This window comes from Candoia aspera, chromosome 2 (assembly GCF_035149785.1).
Source record: "Candoia aspera isolate rCanAsp1 chromosome 2, rCanAsp1.hap2, whole genome shotgun sequence".
NCBI classification, from domain to species: Eukaryota; Metazoa; Chordata; class Lepidosauria; order Squamata; family Boidae; genus Candoia; species Candoia aspera.
In genome coordinates this window covers 1,611,907-1,633,706 of record NC_086154.1, presented here as the reverse complement: position 1 = coordinate 1,633,706, position 21,800 = coordinate 1,611,907, and the positions used below count along the sequence as shown (strand labels likewise).

The 21,800-nt window shown below is 45.2% G+C and overlaps 2 protein-coding genes across 3 annotated transcripts in view; both read right to left on the bottom strand.

The window, feature by feature from the left end:
- LOC134491913 (zinc finger protein 595-like) overlaps positions 1–21,800 on the bottom strand; it is a 610,720-nt gene that overhangs the window by 92,850 nt on the left and 496,070 nt on the right. The gene's annotated exons all lie outside the window — the stretch shown is intronic.
- Positions 2,208–20,971, bottom strand: LOC134492336 (zinc finger protein 91-like). The gene is made up of 10 exons (XM_063296512.1): positions 20,841–20,971; positions 20,641–20,723; positions 19,034–19,160; positions 15,535–17,249; positions 7,524–7,732; positions 6,580–7,000; positions 6,194–6,299; positions 5,994–6,076; positions 4,938–5,058; positions 2,208–3,802 (listed from the first exon to the last, which is right to left on the bottom strand). Exons 1-10 carry the CDS (start codon positions 20,917–20,919, stop codon positions 2,208–2,210), a joined length of 4,539 nt encoding a protein of 1,512 aa, XP_063152582.1. The 5' UTR covers positions 20,920–20,971.

The following is a 21,800-nucleotide window of genomic DNA, read 5'->3' as shown; positions in this document are numbered from 1 at the left end:
TTCACTGGCAAGAGGGATTTCTTTGCCCACCTGACCGTTTCTCAGAATTCTGTAGCATGCCAACTCAACCCTTGCAGGCAGATCCTAAACTGTGGTTCACACAACTTGTAAAGACCCAAGCAAACCATAATGCAGCTCACAAACCATGATTTATAGCTTTGCATGTTGTATGTTGTGCCTGTATATGACATTACAGAGTTTATATTACAATACAATATTATTATTATTAATAATAATATAATAATAATAATATATTATTAGTATTAGTATTATTATGTTGTAAACTGCCCAGAGTCGGAGGAGATGGGCGGTGACAAATTTGATAATCAATCAATAAAATTATTAATATTGTAATACAGAGATTGGCAAAAGGCTCCCTTTAGGGGAGATAGATAGATAAATAGATGCCATATAAATTTGATAAATAAATAAAAATAAATAAATATAGAAGGTTAGCTGTGGGACAGGGTGTGGGACAGGTTAGCTGTGGGACAGCAAAAGAGGCAGGAAGGAAGGAGTTCTGAAATTTTGAATGCTTGATGTTTAAAGGCCTTGGAGAGGGGGTTTCAGGGCACCATTGTCAAGGTAAAGGTAAAGGTTTCCCTTGACGTAAAGTCCAGTCGTGTCCGACTCTAGGGGGCGGTGCTCATCTCCGTTTCTAAGCCTTGGAGCCGGCGTTGTCCATAGGACACTTCCGGGTCATGTGGCCAGCATGACTCACGGAACGCCATTACCTTCCCGCCGAAGCGGTACCAATTAATCTACTCACATTTGCATGTTTTCGAACTGCTTGGTGTGCAGGAGCTGGGACGAGCAACGGGAGCTCACCCTGCCGCGCGGTTTCGAACCGCCGACCTTCCGATCGACAGCTCAGCGGTTTAACCCGCAGCGCCACCGCGTCCCTACCATTGTCAAACCTGGGGGAAAATCCAACGAGGGCCGACAGATAGGGATCAGGTCCAACTTGTATTTCAGAGCATTCTCTTAATAATTTCTCCTTGTAAAAAGTCCTTTTTCTTCCGTTGAAACCCTGGTATCTTTTCTGTAAAGGAAGCCAGCATACAAAGAAAGATGCATTCTTTAACTCTCTGGAAAAATACCACTGAAAAGTAGAAATCAGATGTTAAGATTATTGTTATTGCTGATTGTTGATCCTTCCTTCCTTCCTTCCTTCCTTCCTTCCTTCCTTCCTTCCTTCCTTCCTTCCTTCCTCAAATTTAGATCCTGCCCTTCCTTCAGGAGCTCCAGCTGTTGTACAGAGCAATTCACCCTCAACATATCTAACAAGACACACACGAACACAAATGCACACTATTCAGCAGATCACCTTTACTGAACACTTTAATAATAAAACTTACTTTAGGTCTTCTGGTCCATTTATGATACTTGCTTTCCCCTGGTACTGTAAGGATGGAGAACCCGGGGCAAGGGTTAATTGCACCTGGGTGCTCTAGCCTTACACATCAAAGGGAAGGAAGGATAGAGGAGAGACTACGAGCAACGAAGGGGCAAGGGATAAGAAGAGAGCAAATGGCAGCAACCCCATTCACAACTGAGAGACTGGGAGGCCACCATCAAAGAAAAGGCAGGAGGACAAAGGAGGCAGGCGGGAGGAAGGGGAGCCAGTTGTGGCTTTGACAGCCTGAGGTAAAGACCTAATGAAGAACTTCGCATATCCATTGTGGCTCGTGCTGTGAGTTTCTGAAATTAGGCCTTAAAATAAAAACCTCACAGGTACAAATAGTCGCAGACCGAAGACACAGAAACAATGGGCGTTAGGAGGATTTCTCCAAACAGCTGCTCCAGATGAGATGAACCTTATGTACCCCCAAATGACTCAGCCAAACTACATCCTCCAAACAGCACATGACTTTAGAGCGTGTACTGATCAGGGTTGCGCCCTCTTGTCTCTCTCTAGACAAACCCTTCGGCCTTTATGGTCTGCTTTGAGCATGCTGTGCACGTTTTATCTTCCACATGTGTCCATTTGTACTCTGAAATACACAAGAGACACAATATGGATATTTGAACCAAAAAGTACTTGTCAATAGATAGGCTGCATGGAGACGGAGACTTTACGCGGTTGCTCCTTCTAAGCCAAAGCGTGGGTCCTGAGAATTCAACCATCAGAGAAAGCATAGTTCTATAGCTGGGAACTTGAAGATGGGGTGTGGAGGAATGGAATCAAGTACATCCCGAGCGGATCTTTACATGGAATTCAGCTGCAACCCTTCCCCATGTGATGGATTATAAGCTTTCTCCCCTGTGTGACTCTTTTCATGGGAAGTAAGGGAACTGCTCTGACTGAAGCTCTTCCCACACACTGTGCATTTATATGGTTTCTCCCCTGTGTGGATCCTTTTATGGGAAATCAGACTGCTGCTCTGACTAAAACATTTTCCACACTCCACACATTTATAAGGTTTCTCTCCTGTATGGATCCTTCTGTGGTAAGAAAGGGAACTACTGTTGCTGAAGCATTTTTCACATTCCACACATTTATACGGTTTCTCCCCGGTGTGAATCCTTTGATGAGAAGTAAGATGGCTGATGTCACTAAAGCTCTTCCCACACTCCACACATTTATATGGCTTCTCCCCTGTGTGGACACTTCTATGAGACGTAAGCTGACTGTTCCACATGAAGCTCCTTCCACACTCCATACATTTATAGGGTTTCTCTCCTGAGTGGCTCCTTTTGTGGGAAATCAAGTGGCTGCTCTGACTAAAGCTCTTCCCACACTCCACACATTTATACGGTTTCTCCCCTGTGTGGATCCTTTTATGGGAAGTAAGTTTGCCATTCTGAGTAAAGCTTTTTCCACACTCCGTGCACTTATATGGTTTCTCCCCGGTATGGATACTTTTATGGGAAGTAAGGGAACCACTTTTTCTAAATATTTTCCCGCATTCTGCACACTTATATGGCTTCTCCCCTGTATGGATCCTTTTATGAGATGTGAAATCACCACTCCACCTGAAGCTCTTTCCACACTCTGTGCAGTGATACGGTTTCTCCCCTGTGTGGATCCTTTTATGGGAAAAAAGCTGACTGCTCCACCTAAAGCTTTTTCCACACCCCATGCATTCGTAAGGTTTCTTTTCTGTATGGATTATTTTATGGGAAGCCAGAGAACGGCTGCTGTTGAAACTTCCTTCACGCTCCATGCATTTATAGGGCTTCTCCCCAGTGTGGATCCTTTTATGACAAGTAAGGGAGCTGTTCTTTCTGAAGCTCTTTCCACACTCTGTGCATTCATATGGTTTCTCCCTGGTGTGGATCCTTTTATGGGAAATAAGGTTACTCCTTTGATTAAAACTCTTCCCACACTCCATGCATTTATACGGTTGGTCAACTTTATGGATTACTTTATGGGAAGTCAGGGAACTACTGCAGCTGAAGTTCTCCTCACGTTCCGTGCACCTAGACAGGTTCTCTCCCAGGTTGACGCTTTGATCTATAGAAACACTCCTACTGGGAGACTTTTTAACATCCCTGCCTTGATGCTGTTCTCTCTCTGTGGGATTTGTGTCATATTTTTCTAAATCAAAGTTGTCTTTGCAGATGGTCACTCTTTGCCCCAAACACTTTCTCTTTGTCTTCTCTTGGTGATTTTGCTCCGCAAGAAAGCCTTGGATTGGACCACATGGAGAAGTCACACTTCTCTTACTTCCACCTGTGGCCTGGCACATCTCACTTCTTTTTGATTCCATTTCACGTCCCAGCTTCTCTTTTCCTTCCTCATGCTGGAGTGTTTGGAGTTGTGGCCTAGGATTCCCATCCTCCCGGCCATTCGCGCCTTCTGCAAAGAATGGAAAACGTAATGAAAGGGCCTGACAGGCAGCCTAGAACCCACTGTTCAGAACGTTTAAGGGCCGTTCTGCTGACCAACATAAAATAAGGACTGCAGGAGAACCAGATGTGCACAGGTTCATATGTACAAAATTGCATGGTGTACAAACTGACAATTTCTATTTTTTAAGTAGTAGAAACCTTTTAAAAAATCTATTTAGCTTATACAGCCAACATACCAGTGTGTGCTGTCCCAGTTCCCTTTTCAATAAATTAATGATATTTTTTGTATGAAATCTCAGCAGGTATCAAGTACGAAGCAACACAGAAACAAGCCTTAGAATTAGTTCTAGAGGGGCAAATGGGACAATTGGAGTGGACAGTCAACTAAATATAATTTGCAACCTGTCTTTTCCTACCTATTGTGGACTACCAACCATTTCCTATTCATTCTTTTCTTGCTGTAACCCCCAAAATCATACAGTTGATCTAATAACCCAATATGATGAGTTTCCGCAAAGTAAAACATTTCATCCAGAATCTGAAGGCCCATAATGGTGGGGGGTGTGTGGGTGTCTTCTTCACAGCCACGTCAATGGGCATTCCTCCGTTTCCGCACTTGGTCCAAAAATACGGTCTAATTTCTGCTGCCCGGAGAGGTGAGCTCCGATGTGTCTGGTGAAAGGTGTGTGTGAGTGGTCCTGTTTCACCATGTCCTCTACAATGTGGAGTGAGGCATGGCAGTACGGTGATGGGCCCCAAGCCATTCTCCCTTGCAAGCCAGAGTCAACACATACTGGGGAAATGGGGCCAGGTGCTTCCTGAGACACGGGGACCCTGGTCATCCCATGCAAGCACTGCAAGCAGCAGCCAGGGATCAAGGGAAAATGGAAAGGAAGATTGTAGAAAAAAGGAAGGAGGGCTGACATTAAATTAGATGAAATAGAAACTAAAACATTCTCTAATGAAAACACACTCAAGTATCAGAGGTAATCACGTTACATATTTAACCAGGTAGTTATTAATCTGTTCCCTCCCTTGGCTCTTCTCCTGCTGGCAAAGAGAAGATGCCTGATGGAGGAATGTGTTGGTTACATCCGAGCATGGACTATCTCTTCGGAGCGTCTGAAGCAGGGGACACGTACCCAGAGAAGACACATTCTCTGCGTTCTCCAGCATGACTTCTCCATGCAGGGCTTTTTGGTCAGGATCCAACAGAGCCCACTCCTCCTTGGAGAAACAGACAGCCACCTCCTCAAAGGACACCTGTGGGGGGAAAGGAAAGGAAATGAAAGGAAAGGAAAGGAAAGCCAAGATCGGCAATGAATTACATGCTAATTTTCGACACAATTCAACTTTTATGGGAGACCGTCAACGGAATTCATAGTCTTTGAGGGATCAAATATGAGGTACAAGTTTAAGTCACTTGACTGATTCTGTAGAACCATAATTTTATCCATTTATTTAACCAATTTGCAAGCTACATCAATTCTAGGCAACTCACAACTACGTTATGAACAGAGCTTTAAAGAAAGCAGACAAGGAAAAATCAGTAGTAGGAATAGCTGAGGAAACAACAACCACAAATACAAAATAGCACACCAACTTAGCAGAAGGGTCATGAATCACCTTGCCGAAAGAGTCGTGCCTTCAGGGCTTTCCCTTCTGGGCCATGTTGACTTCCGTGGCAACGCGGTTCCAGAAGGCAGGAGCACCCACCGCACCACTCAGAGAGAGCAACCGCAGCGGCCCTCTGGATCAACTGGCAAATGGGTCTCAGGCACACCACCGATCAGTGGCTCCACTCCTTCCTGGCTTTTGGAAACGGAGGTTCTGGGGGTGTCGTCTCTGTCTGTTAGCCAAGGGTCTGTTACGGACCCTGAGGGAGCAATCCTGCCTACGCTCAACAGCTTCACAGAAGAGCTGGGAGAACTCATCCTGGGATCTGTTTGGGGGCCTTCAAGATGCAGCAAGGCACAGCAGAATTTCTGCTTTTCCACAGATTTCAGGGAAGCTGTTTGTGGTCTGAGCCACTGGCTGGATGGGAGCTAAGAAAGTGAAGCTGGAGAGGAAATTACAATGATTTTGCAAAGCTGCCACGGTTGACATTTCATGCTGGATTACAAAAAGCAGTATTCTACACTAGGAGCAGAAGGCCTCCATATGGCCCCCTGCATCTTCTCTGCTCTTTCTCCCCTTACCTGAGCTGGAGGTCCAACTGCTCTTTCGAAGACAGTAGAAAAAGGAGAGGATCCTACAGACACAATCGACATCGTCCTACTGTCTGTAAGGGAGACAAAAGCAATGGAGACTTTAAACAACATCATTAGTAAAATAGGGGCAATATTGCACAAAAGAGGCCACAGAGAATGAAAGGTGGAACTTTGAAGGACTTCCCCACCTCCTGAAGTGTCACCACACTGATCTTCCTTGGAGATCCCCCTGAGAAGCAGCTCCCTTCCTTCCTCAGGATTTTCCATGATGGTCTCCAAGAAGGGTCCCTGGAGCTGTTGTACCCCAAGATGCAAAGAATGGAAAAGAATGAATCAGCACACAAAATGAACTGGATTCTCAACTTTGCGACTTAATCACTCAGTATCAATCAATGGAGATGAAAAATGACAGTGAAAGAATTGTCCCAAATACACCTTCTGGAAGGAAATACTTTTCCTGAAATCTCCGCATATTATTTATGCTCAGAATCTCTAGTATGAAAACAATTACGGTATATTCATACAGTTCATGAACTGAACATCCTTGAAAGCTAAAAAGATGAGGTTCTCTCACCTGCAGCTCCTCCTGCTTCTGCTCCTCCGCCTGGCTCAGGAGGAAGCCTTCGGCCAGGGCCACCGCCTGGGAGCTGGTCCCTGCCCCACATTCCCGTATCCAGCTCTCCATCTGCAGGGGCAGCAGGGCCAGGAACTGCTCCAGGACCACCAGGTCCAACGTCTGAGCCTTGGTGCGTCTTTCTGGCTGCAGCCACTGGCGGCAAAGGTGGTGGAGGTGGCTGCAAAGCTCTCGGGGCCCCTTGGACTCCTGGTAGTGGACATTCCTGAAGGGCCAGCGCTGGACCTCTGAACTGATGGTTTCCTCCTCCAGGATCTTCTGCCTGGTTCTTGCCCAGATCTCCCCACATCTCCCAGGCTGAGCAGCAGGAGACCCTTTTCCAGCTCCTTCATCTGTTGGGTGTTGTTCCCCCATTTCTTCTCTGTCAGAGATCCAAATGGGGCCAATGGATCTCCTGGTTCTTCAGAGATCTTTTCATTCATACGATCTGAATTGTATGAAGGGAAGGACCAGCAGATGCTTCAGCTGATACATCTGAGTGCAACACAAAAGACATTTCCCGGAGTTCAGGAGAGTGATGACTGTGGTTTTGACCCTTTAAGAAGCCAGGGAGGTAACAGCACAAAACAGAAAAATTACGAGGAAAGAACAGATCATTTGGAGTCGGTCCACGCATGGGAGGAGGAAGAGGAATATTCCTCTGCCAGATGTGGAAGAAATAAATTGGGGAGGTCTTGGATTTCTTTTTCCTCACCGCGAAGAAAACATCAAAGTCTGCTTTTTCAGAGCCTTGCTCTACTTTCGTGCACGCAGGAGGAGTTCGTGCAAGATGCCAAACCCAGAACTAGCCAACCACCGCAAACCCACGAAGTCCAGACGCGATTCTGACAGTGCTACTCCACGTTCACTGGATTCCCACAGTGCTTAACCACAAAGCATCCCACGTCATTTTAACCCCATCAAGCCCTTGTTTGTGCAAGCGCAGCCACGGGGTCTCCTGTTGGTCTCCATTCCTGCAAAGGTGTTGGTCTTGTTCTCCTTGCTGTGCAGTGGCAACCGCTCCCTGTCCGCGATGCGAAGATTTCTCCCGGGAAGTGGGGGTGGGGGGCTCCCCCAGATCCCCTCCTCCTTCCTTGGGATCCTGGGCTTTTTCCTGGGGGCAAAGCAGCAAGGGAGCATGGGGCCAGGGACTCCCCCCTCCCCAGGATTCAAAAGACCGAATTTGGATGAGCACTTTGCAGGACCCCCGTCCATTCCCAAGAGGAGGCTTCCCACGAGACGGGCTCCGCACTCACCCAGACAGAGGCAGGTCTGGATCCCCATCTCCGCGACTTTCCTGCAGCCTCTTTGCCTCCTGCAAGCCTCAAAGGGTTAAGGCGAGCGAGTGCAGCGTCCTAGAGTGCCAGGCGCTCGGCGATGTCACTCACACCTTTATCCTCCCCCTTTAAAACCCCAGCGGGCAAAGTTATCAGGCGCATGCCCGGTTTCCATCTGAAGCTCGGAGGCTGCCAGTTTCTCCCTGTTAAGTGCCCCCTGGTGGAGTTCCTTTGTAACGGCAGGGGACTCCAGGGGTCTGCAAGAAGCACGTGATTTTTCAGTGGAGGAGGATGGGATGGGAGGGAAAAATCCACTGATTCCTACATCTCGTGCTTCCTACACCTTCAAGAACTTGCTTCCTAATGTCCTATATTGGCAGAGTTCACTAAGCCAGAAATCATGGTTACAGACCATACTATGGCTTGTTTGGCCTGCCTTAGCGGTTGCAGGAATCCGGGATTAGGACTGGCCTGAGAGAGCTGGATTCCCGCATTTCACAAGGCTGCAGTGCAGGTTACTGTTTGTGGCTTAGCGTGTTGCGTGAACCCACCCAGCTGGGCTTGTGGTAGTTTACAACTGAATATATTGCATATGGTACATAGGAGGAGGGAGGAGGATTAGGAGTGTTCGCCGCCTTGAGTTATTTATAAGAATAATAAAGGCGGGATAAAAATAAATAAATAAAGACTAATAATATCTGAAGCCTAGAAAAAGTCTATTTTCCTTCATATGATATGATGGTAGCTCTGAGTGACCTGTAGCTACTCACAAGACACTCTGTGAGGTCGCAAGAATGAGCAAAACTCTCTCAGAAATGGATGAGAACAGCCGAAACAAGAAACAAAAAAACAAATGGAGCATCAAGGAACATTTACTGCGAAGAGCAACAGAGGGGGGGAAATCGGGATGGAAAGAAGAAAATACAACTCGGGCGTCACGGTTTCTCAGGGAGCAAACAGATCCGAGGGGATGGAAAGGGGGTGGCTGGAGCAGGAGCGATGGGTCCGTTAAATTAAGATGCTGGAGAAAATGACAGAGATATTTCTGAAAAACGGTTTTGAACTGGAGCAGCTGCTCAGAGACACACATTTTACCTCAGAAAACAAACAACGGTGGGCCGTCTGAGGGGGGAATAAAGGAAGGGCTTCCAAAGACATGGTGGGACTCCTTTCAAAGAGCAAAGACAGGAAGGCGCCAAGCGCTGGAGCAGAATGTCACACTCATTTAATAAGCTAGCAGGAGGAGAAATGCTGTCCATGAGGAGACAAATTGTTTTATTATGGGCTAAGAAGAGCTGAAAATACGCCTCCGAAAACGTGAGTCTCCTCAGAGGAGGCTAAGTCACTTCCGGAGAAACAGAAGCAGCTTAAACATTTTGAGATCATGAAGAAACCAAGCTGCCTCGGGGGGGGGGGGGAATAACAACCCTCGGGGGAGGGTTATAACTCTTATTAGCAAATAAATAAGAAGTAAATATGGAAGATGGTAAAGGGAGTAAGTGATAAACAGCATGGAGGAACATACCAGAAATAGGTATTTTGTGTGTCTGAAAGCAAGCACAAAGGGGAGGCTGTTGCAGATCCGAGTGGAGCCGGCCTGATCCTGAAGAGCGTATATGGGGGATACGTGCATGGAAATGAATGGGGTGTCTGCCTGACAACTGGCAGCATGTCTATTACTGGTCCCCTGTGCAAAAGGAAAGGCAAAAGCAAATGGGGAACTCCTTGGGGGGTTACTTTGTTCAACATGCACATGAAAGGGTTTGGCTGAGTAGGTGTGAGAGGTGACAATGAGCCACACATCCAGCCAGGAGTTGTTGAAACCTTTTCACTCTTCAGCAGGTCCTGGAGAAATGCACAGATGCGAGAACTCTGACCACACAACTGTCGGCTTAGAGAAAGTGTATGCTAGGAACCCATTTGAATTACGGAAGGTTAGTTGTTGAATGTGGTTAAGGCAGAGGACCTTTACTGGAGTTCAAATCAGGTCTGTAGCTTGCGGGTGTTTCTCTGTTGAAGATACAAGCCTTCACCTGAAAAGGTATCATTCAGAAGACGGCCATAGCCTATTTCGTATTATTCAACAGCGCAGGACTAAAACAACAGTCTTAAGTTACAGGAAAGCAGACTCTGTTTAGTTTTAGGGAACAGGTTCGTAATGGGAAGAGTAGCTTGATAGTGGTACCAGTTCCCTAAGGAGGTGGTGGCTTTCCAGCTACTCCATGTGTTCAGGCAGAAGCTGAAGAGCTGGCTGTCGGTAATGCCTTCATTTGGATTTCTGCACTGAGTAAAACGTGGGACTCAAGAGCCCCCTGGGATGCTGAGAGTGTGGGGTAGCACCCCTGTGGGAGGAAATCCCTGCAGTCCCAGTTGCCTTAGTTAACGGAATCCCATGGTCGTTAGGCGAGGCAACTTCCTGCTGGCTTCCCACAACTAAAGTTGTGCATGATGGAGTTTTAAAGGTTAATAAAAGAACTCCAAGCAGCTAACAACAATCTCACAGAGTAGAAGCGTGAACCAAAACTTGCACATTTAAGTTTAATTATGTTCAGAAAAGAATTCAGTCTTCACACAGTAGTTAGATGAAGAAAAAAATAGAGATAGCTTACATTTATTCAGTAGATTTGGATACAAGTAGATTCATAGGAGAAGGTACTTAATCATCACTGGTTCTTTGCAAACATTTTTATGGAAATAGAAATGTCTGCGTGCGAGGTGAAAGGGACGAGAGCTGCATTCTGCAGCACCTCCTGCTTGCAGGTGTGCCAAAAGGTAATGGGGATCGTTAATCCCCAAACCCAAGGAGGAGGAGGAAGTGGAAATCAGGTGACCCGTGTGACATCCCACAAGCACAAGAGAGATGCATTTACTAGAAAGACCCCCCTTATGCTTGTGAGATGATGCTGAGTTGAACCCTGAGAATTCCAACAGTGCAGGGGTGTGGCACAGGTTGGGGAGGTGTGCAGGGGTTTGCGAGTCACCAGTGCAGTATGAGTGCAAAGGGGCTGGGGGACGGTGTGCGGATGGGGAGACTTACTCCAGTGGCTTGTTACCTTCCCTGCCGGCTTCCCCATTACCTTTGCTTGTGGAAAGCCGGCAGGGAAGGTTGCAAATGGCAGTCACATGACCGTGGGATGCTGCAACTGTCGTTAAGTGCAAGCTGGTGGCCAAGTGCCCAGATAATGATCATGTGACCACAGGGGTGTTGGGACGGCTGGAACTCTAAGGACCATTTGTAACCACCATTCATTCAGCACTATTGTAACTTCGAATGGTCGCTGAATGAATCATCATAGGCCAAGGACTACCTGTATTACCATTCCCAGTCCCTTTAATAACATCCCACAAAGCTTGCCCAGACCAGCGTGTCCTTTTATCGTAACTCCTGGTACTGGTCCAGTTGATGGCCATCACAACATACAGTTCCTATGGGAATTGTCTTGTTTTCAAAACCGTATTTTGTAATGTCTTCTCAAGGATCTTCATTCTGTTAACTTTCCATGCACTGCACAAGGTGAACTTTCCTAGAGAAACCCATCTGTTTTTAGGACCTGCTGTGAGGGGATCTTGTTGAGGTTTTCCTACTAACAGATTAAGCTACTATTATACCTAATCATTTGGCCAGGTGAAGGGGTTGTATTTGATTGTCTCCTCTCACGTGCTTCATGCAAAATAGCCTGGGGGGAGGAGAGGATCTGCCCGGACTTGTTTTCTCACTTCCTTTTTTTCTCTCTGCCGATATGTAGCAAGCAAGGCTTGCTCCAAGGGAGCTAAGTCCTTTAAATATGTTTTGCTTTTGTTTTGTTTTCTGTAAATAAATTATTTTTATAGAAATGCTTGGTGTGTGACTTTTTTGACCTCTCCTGGGCTAAAGGCTTTCCCAGCATCTGCCAACAGATCTTACATATGGCATCTTTCATACATACCTATTCCTACTGCGCGTAACGGACGCAATATATATATAGGAACCAAAACCTGCAAATCAACATAAAGTATGTATAGAAACTACATCCTAGGCAATTGTCTCTTATTCATTTCTGGTCCTATTTGGTCCAGAGGGACTCCTGGATTGCAGCACATGAAAAAACAAAGGATTTCTTCTGCACATTCTCAGAGAGATGTACCAATGTTCATTTTACTTTACTTTCATCCCTGCCTCTCTAGTAGATCCAAAGGATCTGGTATCAGACGCCACTCATGAATGTTGTTGTTGCTGCTTTATTCACACAGCAAACAGCGTAAAGCAAAATAGGTTTCTACTACTGCTTTTAGCCAGCATTCCTTTGCAAGGGTTATTTACAGCTAGTAGCCACATTCTATTCTCAGTTCTTTCTACCCAGCTGTTTAAAGAGCAGGGGAAAAGACACAGAAGTAATGAATCAGAGGCTCATGTTACTTTCATTCTAATAAAGGATTTTTTTTTAATTAGCTATGGAAAGCTTCCTGCTTCTAACCAAATCTATCTTGTTATATAGGTGGCCTAGTGTGTCAACATAAACGTTGCTATGTCTGTGTTAAACTCCTATTACCTACTTAGAGATAAGTACCGGCTAATTATTCTGGCTTGCATTCTCTCTCTCTCTCTCCGGCTCGTACTGGCTCAGTCTCTGGCTGGTACAATTTGGTCTCCGCCACGGTGACCATCTCTGCTGAGTATACCTTGGCAGCCCCACCTCCACTTTAGTGCTTTTTCCCAGAATGCACCCTCTTCTGCTTCAGATGTCTTGCCCAGGAAAAGCAATAAACCTGCAGCAATGCACAACTGCTCAATCCATTTCATGATACCAACCTGTGATGAAATGTGAGGGTGACCTTGGGGAACAGAGGGAAGAGATGCTGCCCAGGGAACGATCAGACAGAAGGAAAGAGAGTCCAAGGGAGGGTAACGGTCTAAAGAGGAAACTGAGGAAAGACCTGCCCTGAACGTTCAAGCAATAAATAGGGAGGGAGGAGATCTGTACTTTCACACTTGCAAGATTCCGTTAATGTAGCCTTACAACAAAGTAAAATTAGTTCATCTAGTCGTGTTTCCTGTCTGGTTTACCTGGAAGGGCTGACACAACCATCCTAGCTTTTCTGAAAATCCGCACGCTTCAACAGCCAGAGCTGCCTAGAATTCACCATGGTTTGCCAGCCATTAAAACTCCATTTAATTCCATTAAAAAGCCTCGTGTGGCGCAGAATGGCGGGCGGCAGTACTGCAGCTCAAACTCTCCCCATGACCTGAGTTCAATCCCAGCGGAAGCTGGATTCTCTCTCGGGTAGCCAGCTCAGGTCATCTCAGCCTTCCATCCTTCCGAGGTCGGTAAAATGAGCACCCAGCTTGCTGGGGAAGGTGACGATTGGGGAAGGCAATGGCAGACCACCCCACTATAGTCTGCCAAGAAAATGTCACGAAAGTGGCGGCCCTCCAAAGGGTCAGACATGACTCGGTGCTTGCACAGGGGACCTTTCACCTTTCAAAACTCCATCACCCTTCCCAAAGTTCCTTCTTCCCACAAATCTTTTTTTAAAGTCTCCCCAGCCAGCACAGCTCCTACCTTCTCCTTTGGGAAAATCTTCCTATGGAAACTACATTACTTCTCATTCTGTTGCTACATGTTAGCTAACCAGAATAGCGTCCATTTGAGTTTCTGGGTGGCTACAGCACAGATGCTAAAGAGCCATGGCTGTCACAGTTCCCACTGGTTTTCAAATGCTTAGCTCATCATTTCATGCTTGATTGTTTGCGATGTCCATACAACAGACTCCTGATAATTTTCCTTCTTCTGCGTAGTTCCTGATTGGGAAGGAAGGAATTAGAAACGTATACACAAATCCTGAGTTAAAACTGATTTTAATTAATATGCAGAGGCACAAGCAATTATGAGCACACCGTGCCATGCCCAAGTAACACCTCTGCTTTGTGAGCTGCACTGATTTCCAGTAGATCTCCAGGTACAATTCAGGGTGGTAGTTTCCATCTACGGAGCCCTTCCTGGCACAGGGCCTGGTTATCTAAGGAACCATCTGTCTGCTCATCTTCTACAATCAGGCAGAATTGGCATGCTCCAGGTCCCCTCCAATAAGGATGGGATGGGATGGGATGTGCCAGAAAAGTGCCTTCTCTGTTGCAGTCCCTTCCCTCTTGAACCAAATTCACCAAGATCTATCTGGTTCCCATTCTTAAAACCTGGCCCGTCCCCCAAGCCTTAGGTTCAATTGAGTGGTGGTTCTAATGAATGGTCTTTCTTCTTCTGGTTTTTTTCTTGTATTTTTAGTAATACAGTAATTCTATTATTTGCCACCCAGATTCACCATGGGGTTTGGTAGCCTTGTAAATGTGAGGGATGAACTTAATTAATACATAAATGCATTTGCTATGTTTCAAGAGCGTGTATGAGGGTTTTTCTTCTGTGACACAACAGTAGCTGGATTAAGTAATATGTGAGAGGTAAAAAAATGAACTTCAAGATTAGACAAAGGAAGGAAACATCAAACTGTTGAAAGTGACTGTGGATCTATGGGATTTTCCCCTGCATGGTTAGTACATTTGAAGAAATACTGATGTAGCTCAGTCTTATAGGGATGATTCAGAGCTTCATTCATCAGATGTAGCTGCTTCAAGTGACTGGAGAAGCAGAACCTGTTAAATGTCTGTTTGGATGCCTCTCTTCCAAACTTGGGTCAGATAAAACAAACCCAGGGATCATACAGCTCGCTTGTAACAGCATAATATGATGCAAGTCTGAACATGTTCATAAAACAAAATAGTCCAGAATTTGAGATGCCCAAAATGGTGATTCCCTTGTTTTTTAAACCACAAGTGGAAATTGTAAGCATCTGAATGAAATCAAAGAATGTTCTATTTATTTATTTTATTCAAACACGGCCTCACTCCCAATGATTCTGCGGGGGTTTGCAAGAAAACATAAAAGTATAAAACAATAAAAACAACACAGCAATAAAAGAAGCAAGGATGGCAACAAAAACGCACCCACTCCTTGAAGGGGGCTACACCCATGCTAGCCAAAATCTTCATGGCCTTTGGAACACCAGTAGACTATGAGCTACCAAACCACCTACTCCTGTTCTGCAACTGGGTTGGCCCTGAACAGGATAAAATGCAATTTAAATCAACGAGCAGGCTCCTGTTCTAAGGTAGTCCTTAAGGAATTAAATATTTTGTATTTGCTCCTATCAAGCCTTACTAGCATTAGGATGAATGTACTTAGGATCCAAGAGCCAGTTTGGTCTAGTGGTTGAGGCATCAGACTATAAAAACCGGGAGACGGTGAGTTCTAGTCCCGCCTTAGGCAGAAAGCCAGCTGGGTGATCTTGGGCCAGTCCCTCTCTCTCAGCCAAGAGCCAATCAGGCGTGGTAGGAGAGTTCTAGTCCCGCCTTAGGCAGAAAGCCAGCTGGGTGACCTTGGGCCGGCCACTCTCTCTCAGCCCTAGGAAGGAGGCAATGGCAAACCACTTCTGGAAAAAAAACTTGTGAAGAAAACTGCAGGGACTTGTCCAGGCAGTCTACAAGAATTGAACACGGCTAAATGGATTTTAAAAAAACAGAACTTTGGATTCAAGACTCAGAAGAACTTTGCATAGTTCAGACCAAGGACCGACACATGGATGGAACGAAGTAAATCTAGTATTTCTACGATTTCTCACCTGAATGGATACTTTTATGGGAAGTAAGGGAATTGTTCTTCCTGAAGCTCTTTCCATGGTCCAAGGATTTATATGGTTTCTCCCCTGTGTGGATCAGTTTATGGGAACGAAGGGATCTCTTTTCACGGAAGTGCTTTCCACACTCTGTGCATTTATATGGTTTCTCCCCTGTGTGGATCAATTTGTGGGAATGAAGAGATCTCTTTTCGCGGAAGCTCTTTCCACACTCGGTACATTTATATGGTTTCTCCCCTGTGTGGATCCTTTCATGCAGAGTAAGGGAACTGTTTTGGCTGAAACTCTTTCCACACTCAGCACATTTATATGGTTTCTCCCCCGTATGGATTCTTTGATGAGAAGTCAGGTGACTGATGTCGCTGAAGCTCTTCTCACACTCCAGACATTTATATGGCTTCTCCCCTGTGTGGATACTTCTATGAGACGTAAGCTGACTGTTCCACATAAAGCGCTCTCCACATTCCGTACACTTATATGGTTTCTCTCCTGAATGGCTCCTTTTGTGGGAAATAAGGTTACCGCTTTGGCTAAAGCTCTTTCCACACTCCATACATTTATATGGTTTCTCCCCTCTGTGAATCCTTTTGTGAGAAGTAAGGGATCCATTTTCCCGGAAGTTCTTACCACATTCCAAGCATTTATATGGTTTCTCCCCAGTGTGGATACTTCTATGGGAAGCAAGGGAACTGCTTTTCCGAAATATTTTCCCACACTCCATGCATTTGTATGGTTTCTCCCCTGTATGGATCCTTTTATGAGAAGTAAAGGCACTGCTCCCCCGGAAGCTCTTTCCACACTCCATGCATTCATAGGGTTTCTCCCCCGAGTGGCGCCTTTTATGGGAAGTGAGGCTGCTGCTCGTACTGAAGCTCTTTCCGCATTCCATGCATTCATAGGGTTTCTCTCCTGTGTGGATCCTCTTATGGGAAGTAAGCTGACTGTGCCATCTAAAGCTCTTTCTGCACTCCATGCATTCATATGGCTTTTCACCTGAGTGGCTCCTTGTGTGGGAAGTAAGGGAACTATTCTTGCTGAAGCTCTTTCCACACTCTACACATTTAAAGGGTTTCTCCCCTGTGTGGATCCTTTTATGGTAAGTAAGGGAACTGTTTTTGCTGAAGCTCTTTCCACACTCTACACATCTGAAGGGTTTCTCCCCTGTGTGGATCCTTTTATGACAAGTAAGGTAACTGCTCTTTCTGAAGCTCTTTCCACACTCGTTGCACTTATAGGGTTTCTCCCCTGTGTGGGTTATTTTGTGGGAAATCAAGGAACTGCTGTCGCTGAAGCTTTCTCCACATTCCATGCACCCGTACAGATTATCTCCCATGTTGACGTCTTCATGTATACAAAAAGTCCGATTAGAATATTTTTTAACCTGCCTGCAGCGATATTTTTCTCCCATAGCATGGTTCCTGTAAGGTTTGTTTAAATCAAATCTGTCTTTGCATATTTTCATGCTTTTCCCTAAACGTTTTCTCTTCCTTTTTTCTCTATGGTTTTGCTGGGTAAGAAAGTCTTGAATTGGAGCACATCGGAAAACGGATTTTCTATTATTCCCACGTGTGAATTGGTTTCTCTCAGAACATTTTGATTCCATTTCATTTGCCAGCTTCTCTTTAGCTTCTTCAGGGTGATGTGCTTGCAATCGTTGCTTGTACTTTCCACCTTCTTCCCCATGAGTTCCTTGTGCAGAGAAGAAAGAATGAAAATACAGCAAGGCTAAAAAAGGACATAAAGATTAAGCTACAACCTGATTGTTTAGTATTTTTAAAGGCTATTCTGCTGACCAACATAAAATAATATCTAAGGAAAACCATAAAATAATATCTAAGGAAAACCTACATGCACATGTATAAAATTGCACAGGATGGAAACAGTAACTTCTATTTCTGACTAGTAAAAAACTTTTAAAAAATCAATTTATCTCATATAAACCAACACAGCTATGTCTGCTCTCCCAATTGTCCTCTCCATAAATTAATTATATGTAAGATTTTATATGAAATCTCAGCAGGTACAAGTACAAAGTAATGACAAATCGGGGGAAACAAGCCTTAAAGGATGGAGATCAAGTTGAATGGGGGCACTCTGGTTCCCACCAATTAAGTAGCGTGACCTAGTGAGACCCAAGAGGCACGTCTTCACTGTCATGGCACCTGCCCTCTGGAATGAGATCCCCTGAGAGATCTGGATGGCTCCCACCCTGATGATGTTCATGAAGCTGTTGAAAACCTGGCTATTCTCCCAGGCTTTGGGTCAGGGTGATGGCTGAGTCCTTGTTGGATGTGAGGGGGTGGTATATGTTTGTCTTTGGTCTCCTCATGGCCTCTTTGTGTTTTTTGTACCTTCTTTTACTTTTCAATTTTAAGCCACCCAGCGTTGTGGGAGCCAGGGGGCCTACAAAGTTTGTTTGTTTATAAATAAATAATCAACTAACTATACTTTGCAGCCCCTCCTTTCATACCTATTGTGGACTACCATCCATTTCCTATTCATTCTTCTCTTGCTACAATCCCATGGTTGCAGAGAAGAAACATTCAGTAGCTGATTTTTTAACCCAAAACACTGCGTTTCCACAGAGAAAACCTGCAGTGTTCCACCCAGATTCTCAAGGCTCACAATTAGTTAGGGATCTTCTTCACAGCCATACAAATGCACACTCCTCCAGTCCTGGAGTTGGCAGAAAAATATGATAGCATTATTTGTATTGCCTTGACAGCTAATCTACCATATTAATAAGAGTTGGAAGTAATCTTGTGTTCTACTACAGGGCAGTTTAAGGACAGCAGTAGTTAGGGCCCCCGTGTTTTGCTTCCCCTTTCATGGATGTTATCAGCCAGTACAGACAAACACAATCACTACCCTGAAAGTGACAAGGTACTGCCTTGGGCAAGTTTGGGCAGGTTCCTGAGGTGGAAGCTTTATGCACCTTTATGCAGCAGACAGAGATGTGACACAGTAAGGCAGGAGATTAACTAAGCATTACCAGTATCTGTCATGGATTAAATTAAATAGAAATGAAAACGTATCTTATAAGAACTTTCTCATCCATAAGAGAAATAGTCCCATGACAAATCTAATCAGACAGCTATTTATCTGCTCCCTTCCTCGGAGGAAGAGTACCCTGGATTTTCTTCCTCTCCCAACAAAGAGGTGAGGTCTAATTGATGAATTAGCTGGTTCCCTCTGACCACAAAATGCCTCCTCTGAGTCAGGAAAGACCGGTCGCTTGAAAAGGACATGTTTGGTAACGTCAAGGGCCAGCAGAAAAGAGGAAGACCTTCAATGTGATGGATTGATACAGTCACAGCAACAATGGATGCAAACACTGGAAGAGTCAGGCACTTGGCGCAAGACCGAACAGCATTTTGTTCTGTTATATGTGGGGTCGCCATGAGTCGTAAACGACTCAACGGCAACTAACAACAACAAGAAGAAGTATCTGAGATCCCAGCAGAGGTCCTTACCCAGAGAGGCCACATTCCTGGAATTCTCCAGCATGACCTCCCCATGCAGGGCTTTTTGGTCAGCATCCAGCTGAGACCACTCCTCCTCGGAGAAATATACAGCCACCTCCTCGAAGGACACAAGACCCTGAAAATGGAAATGAAATCTCCCCATTAAAAGACAGGCCAAGAGAAGATTTTCAGCATCTCCCTCTTTGTTCACGCATCTCCTAATCCGACCGCAATGAATTAAATCCTTTCAACAGCAGTCGGAAAACAGGCTGAGCTCAGAAGCTTTGACTGTTATGTTCTGTGAGGCAAGTGAAAGGCATTTGACTGATTCTGTAGAACTTTCCGCACCATTCAAGGAAAGCAAGCATACCATCCTTCTGCTTGCACTGGCAGGCAGCCCTCAACCAGTCCTTTCTGGTGTTTGTAGAAGGAAGTGCTGGGGAGTTCTCGGCTGACATTTATGGCCTTTGGTGTCACCTGAACAGCCAATCCTGCCACCACACCATGCCTTCATGAACGTGCTGGGAGGGCTCATCCAAGGTCCATCTATATGTAGATGACATGCAACCAATTTCTGCTTCTCCTTAGATGCCAGAAAAGCTGCTCCTAGTCTGAATGACTGGTTGGATGGAAGCTGGGGAGAAAATTACACTGCCTTTGTGAAGATATTTGGCATCTAAATCAAGGTACAAATTGGACTGCGAGAAATTACCGAGAAACCTTTCAGTGGCTCCTTTGGAGAAAATGTAATTTAGAGGATTTTCCCTCTGGCAAATCTATTAAATACTTTGTTTCTGTTTGTTTTTTGCCCAATAAAATAAAGTTATAACGTCTGTCATACAGCAGCTCCCCAAATGAAGGATGTTTATCTTACAAGCCGTATTTTGCATCATTTTTAAAATCTGAGATGCTTTTCCTTCTTTTCACTGGTTTTAAATTATGCTTTTTTTCAAATTGCAATTAGCCAAGAGGATCGTTTAAGCAGTTCTGGGCAGTCTGGCAGAATGCAAATGCTTTTGGAAAGGCGAAGTAAAAATGTTCCAAGTGATTTCTAGAGGAAAGGGATATGCTGTGTTTTAGCTGTATCTGCTACTTTCTTCCCCCATTTTTAAAAAATTTGTCAGTTGAGTTATGGAGCACCAGGAGATGAAGCCACCAAGCTCATCTTGGCCAATCCTGGAGGATAAGTAGGGCTGTTTGTGGTTAGTACTGAATGGGCATCACTTGGGAATCCCAGGACTGCTGGCTAGACTGGAATTTTTTAAAAAAATTTCTACTTCCATAATGCTCCAAGAAATCTGCATGAATGCAGTCACCAGATGTTTAGACAGATACGAGGGCATCTTTACATTTCATAATGAAGTGCCTCATGAACAGAAGAGAAAATACCAAAATCTTTGAAAACATTAAATTTGGTTTCCTAATCAGAATCTCTCAATTGAGATATTTTATTCTATTGTATCACCTCAATAGTCTTAAGAATTAGACTGAGCATGATGGGTCAATGAAACCAAATTTCTGCATTCCAAGTCAGTTTAGAAACAGCAGTTTTACCCACTAGGAGCAGAAGGCCTCCATATGGCCCCCTGCATCTTCTCTGCTCTTTCTCCCCTTACCTGAGCTGGAGGTCCAACTGCTCTTTCGAAGACACTAGAAAAAGGAGAGGATCCTACAGACACAATCGACATCGTCCTACTGTCTGTAAGGGAGACAAAAGCAATGGAGACTTTAAACAACATCATTAGTAAAATAGGGGCAATATTGCACAAAAGAGGCCACAGAGAATGAAAGGTGGAACTTTGAAGGACTTCCCCACCTCCTGAAGTGTCACCACACTGATCTTCCTTGGAGATCCTCCTGAGAAGCAGCTCCCTTCCTTCCTCAGGATTTTCCATGATGGTCTCCAAGAAGGGTCCCTGGAGCTGTTGTATCCCAAGATGCAAAGAATGGAAAAGAATGAATCAGAACACAAAATGAACTGGATTCTCAACTTTGCGACTTAATCGCTCAGTATCAATCAATGGAGATGAAAAATGACAGTGAAAGAATTGTCCCAAATACACCTTCTGGAAGGAAATACTTTTCCTGAAATCTCCGCATATTATTTATGCTCAGAATCTCTAGTATGAAAACAATTACGGTATATTCATACAGTTCATGAACTGAACATCCTTGAAAGCTAAAAAGATGAGGTTCTCTCACCTGCAGCTCCTCCTGCTTCTGCTCCTCCGCCTGGCTCAGGAGGAAGCCTTCGGCCAGGGCCACCGCCTGGGAGCTGGTCCCTGCCCCACATTCCCGTATCCAGCTCTCCATCTGCAGGGGCAGCAGGGCCAGGAACTGCTCCAGGACCACCAGGTCCAACATCTGAGCCTTGGTGCGTCTTTCTGGCTGCAGCCACTGATGGCAAAGGTGGTGGAGGTGGCTGCAAAGCTCTCGGGGCCCCTTGGACTCCTGGTAGTATTCATTCCTGAAGTTCCAGCACTGGACCTCTGAACTGACTATTTCCCCCTTCAGGATCTTCTGTCTGGTTCTTGCCCAGATCTCCCCACATCTCCCAGGCTGAGCAGCAGGAGACCCTTTTCCACCTCCTTCATCTGTTGGGTGTTGTTCCCCCATTTCTTCTCTTGTCAGAGATCCAAATGGGGCCAATGGATCTCCTGGTTCTCCAAAGATCTTTTCATTCATACGATCTGAATTGTATGAAGGGAAGGACCAGCAGATGCTTCAGCTGATACATCTGAGTGCAACACAAAAGACATTTCCCGGAGTTCAGGAG

Bases quoted from the DNA above. Each gene is read 5' to 3' on its own strand.
- LOC134492336 (XM_063296512.1), bottom strand. From the start codon at position 20,919: ATGGAAAATCCTGAGGAAGGAAGGGAGCTGCTTCTCAGGAGGATCTCC. The intron at 7,733-15,534 runs TAGAAATACTAG...CTTTGCCCCCAG, and splicing joins TCCATTCAGGTGAGAAATCG to GAAAAAGCCCAGGATCCCAA. The intron at 7,001-7,523 runs GTGGGATGCTTT...GATCTCTGACAG, and splicing joins CTTGATGGGGTTAAAATGAC to AGAAGAAATGGGGGAACAAC.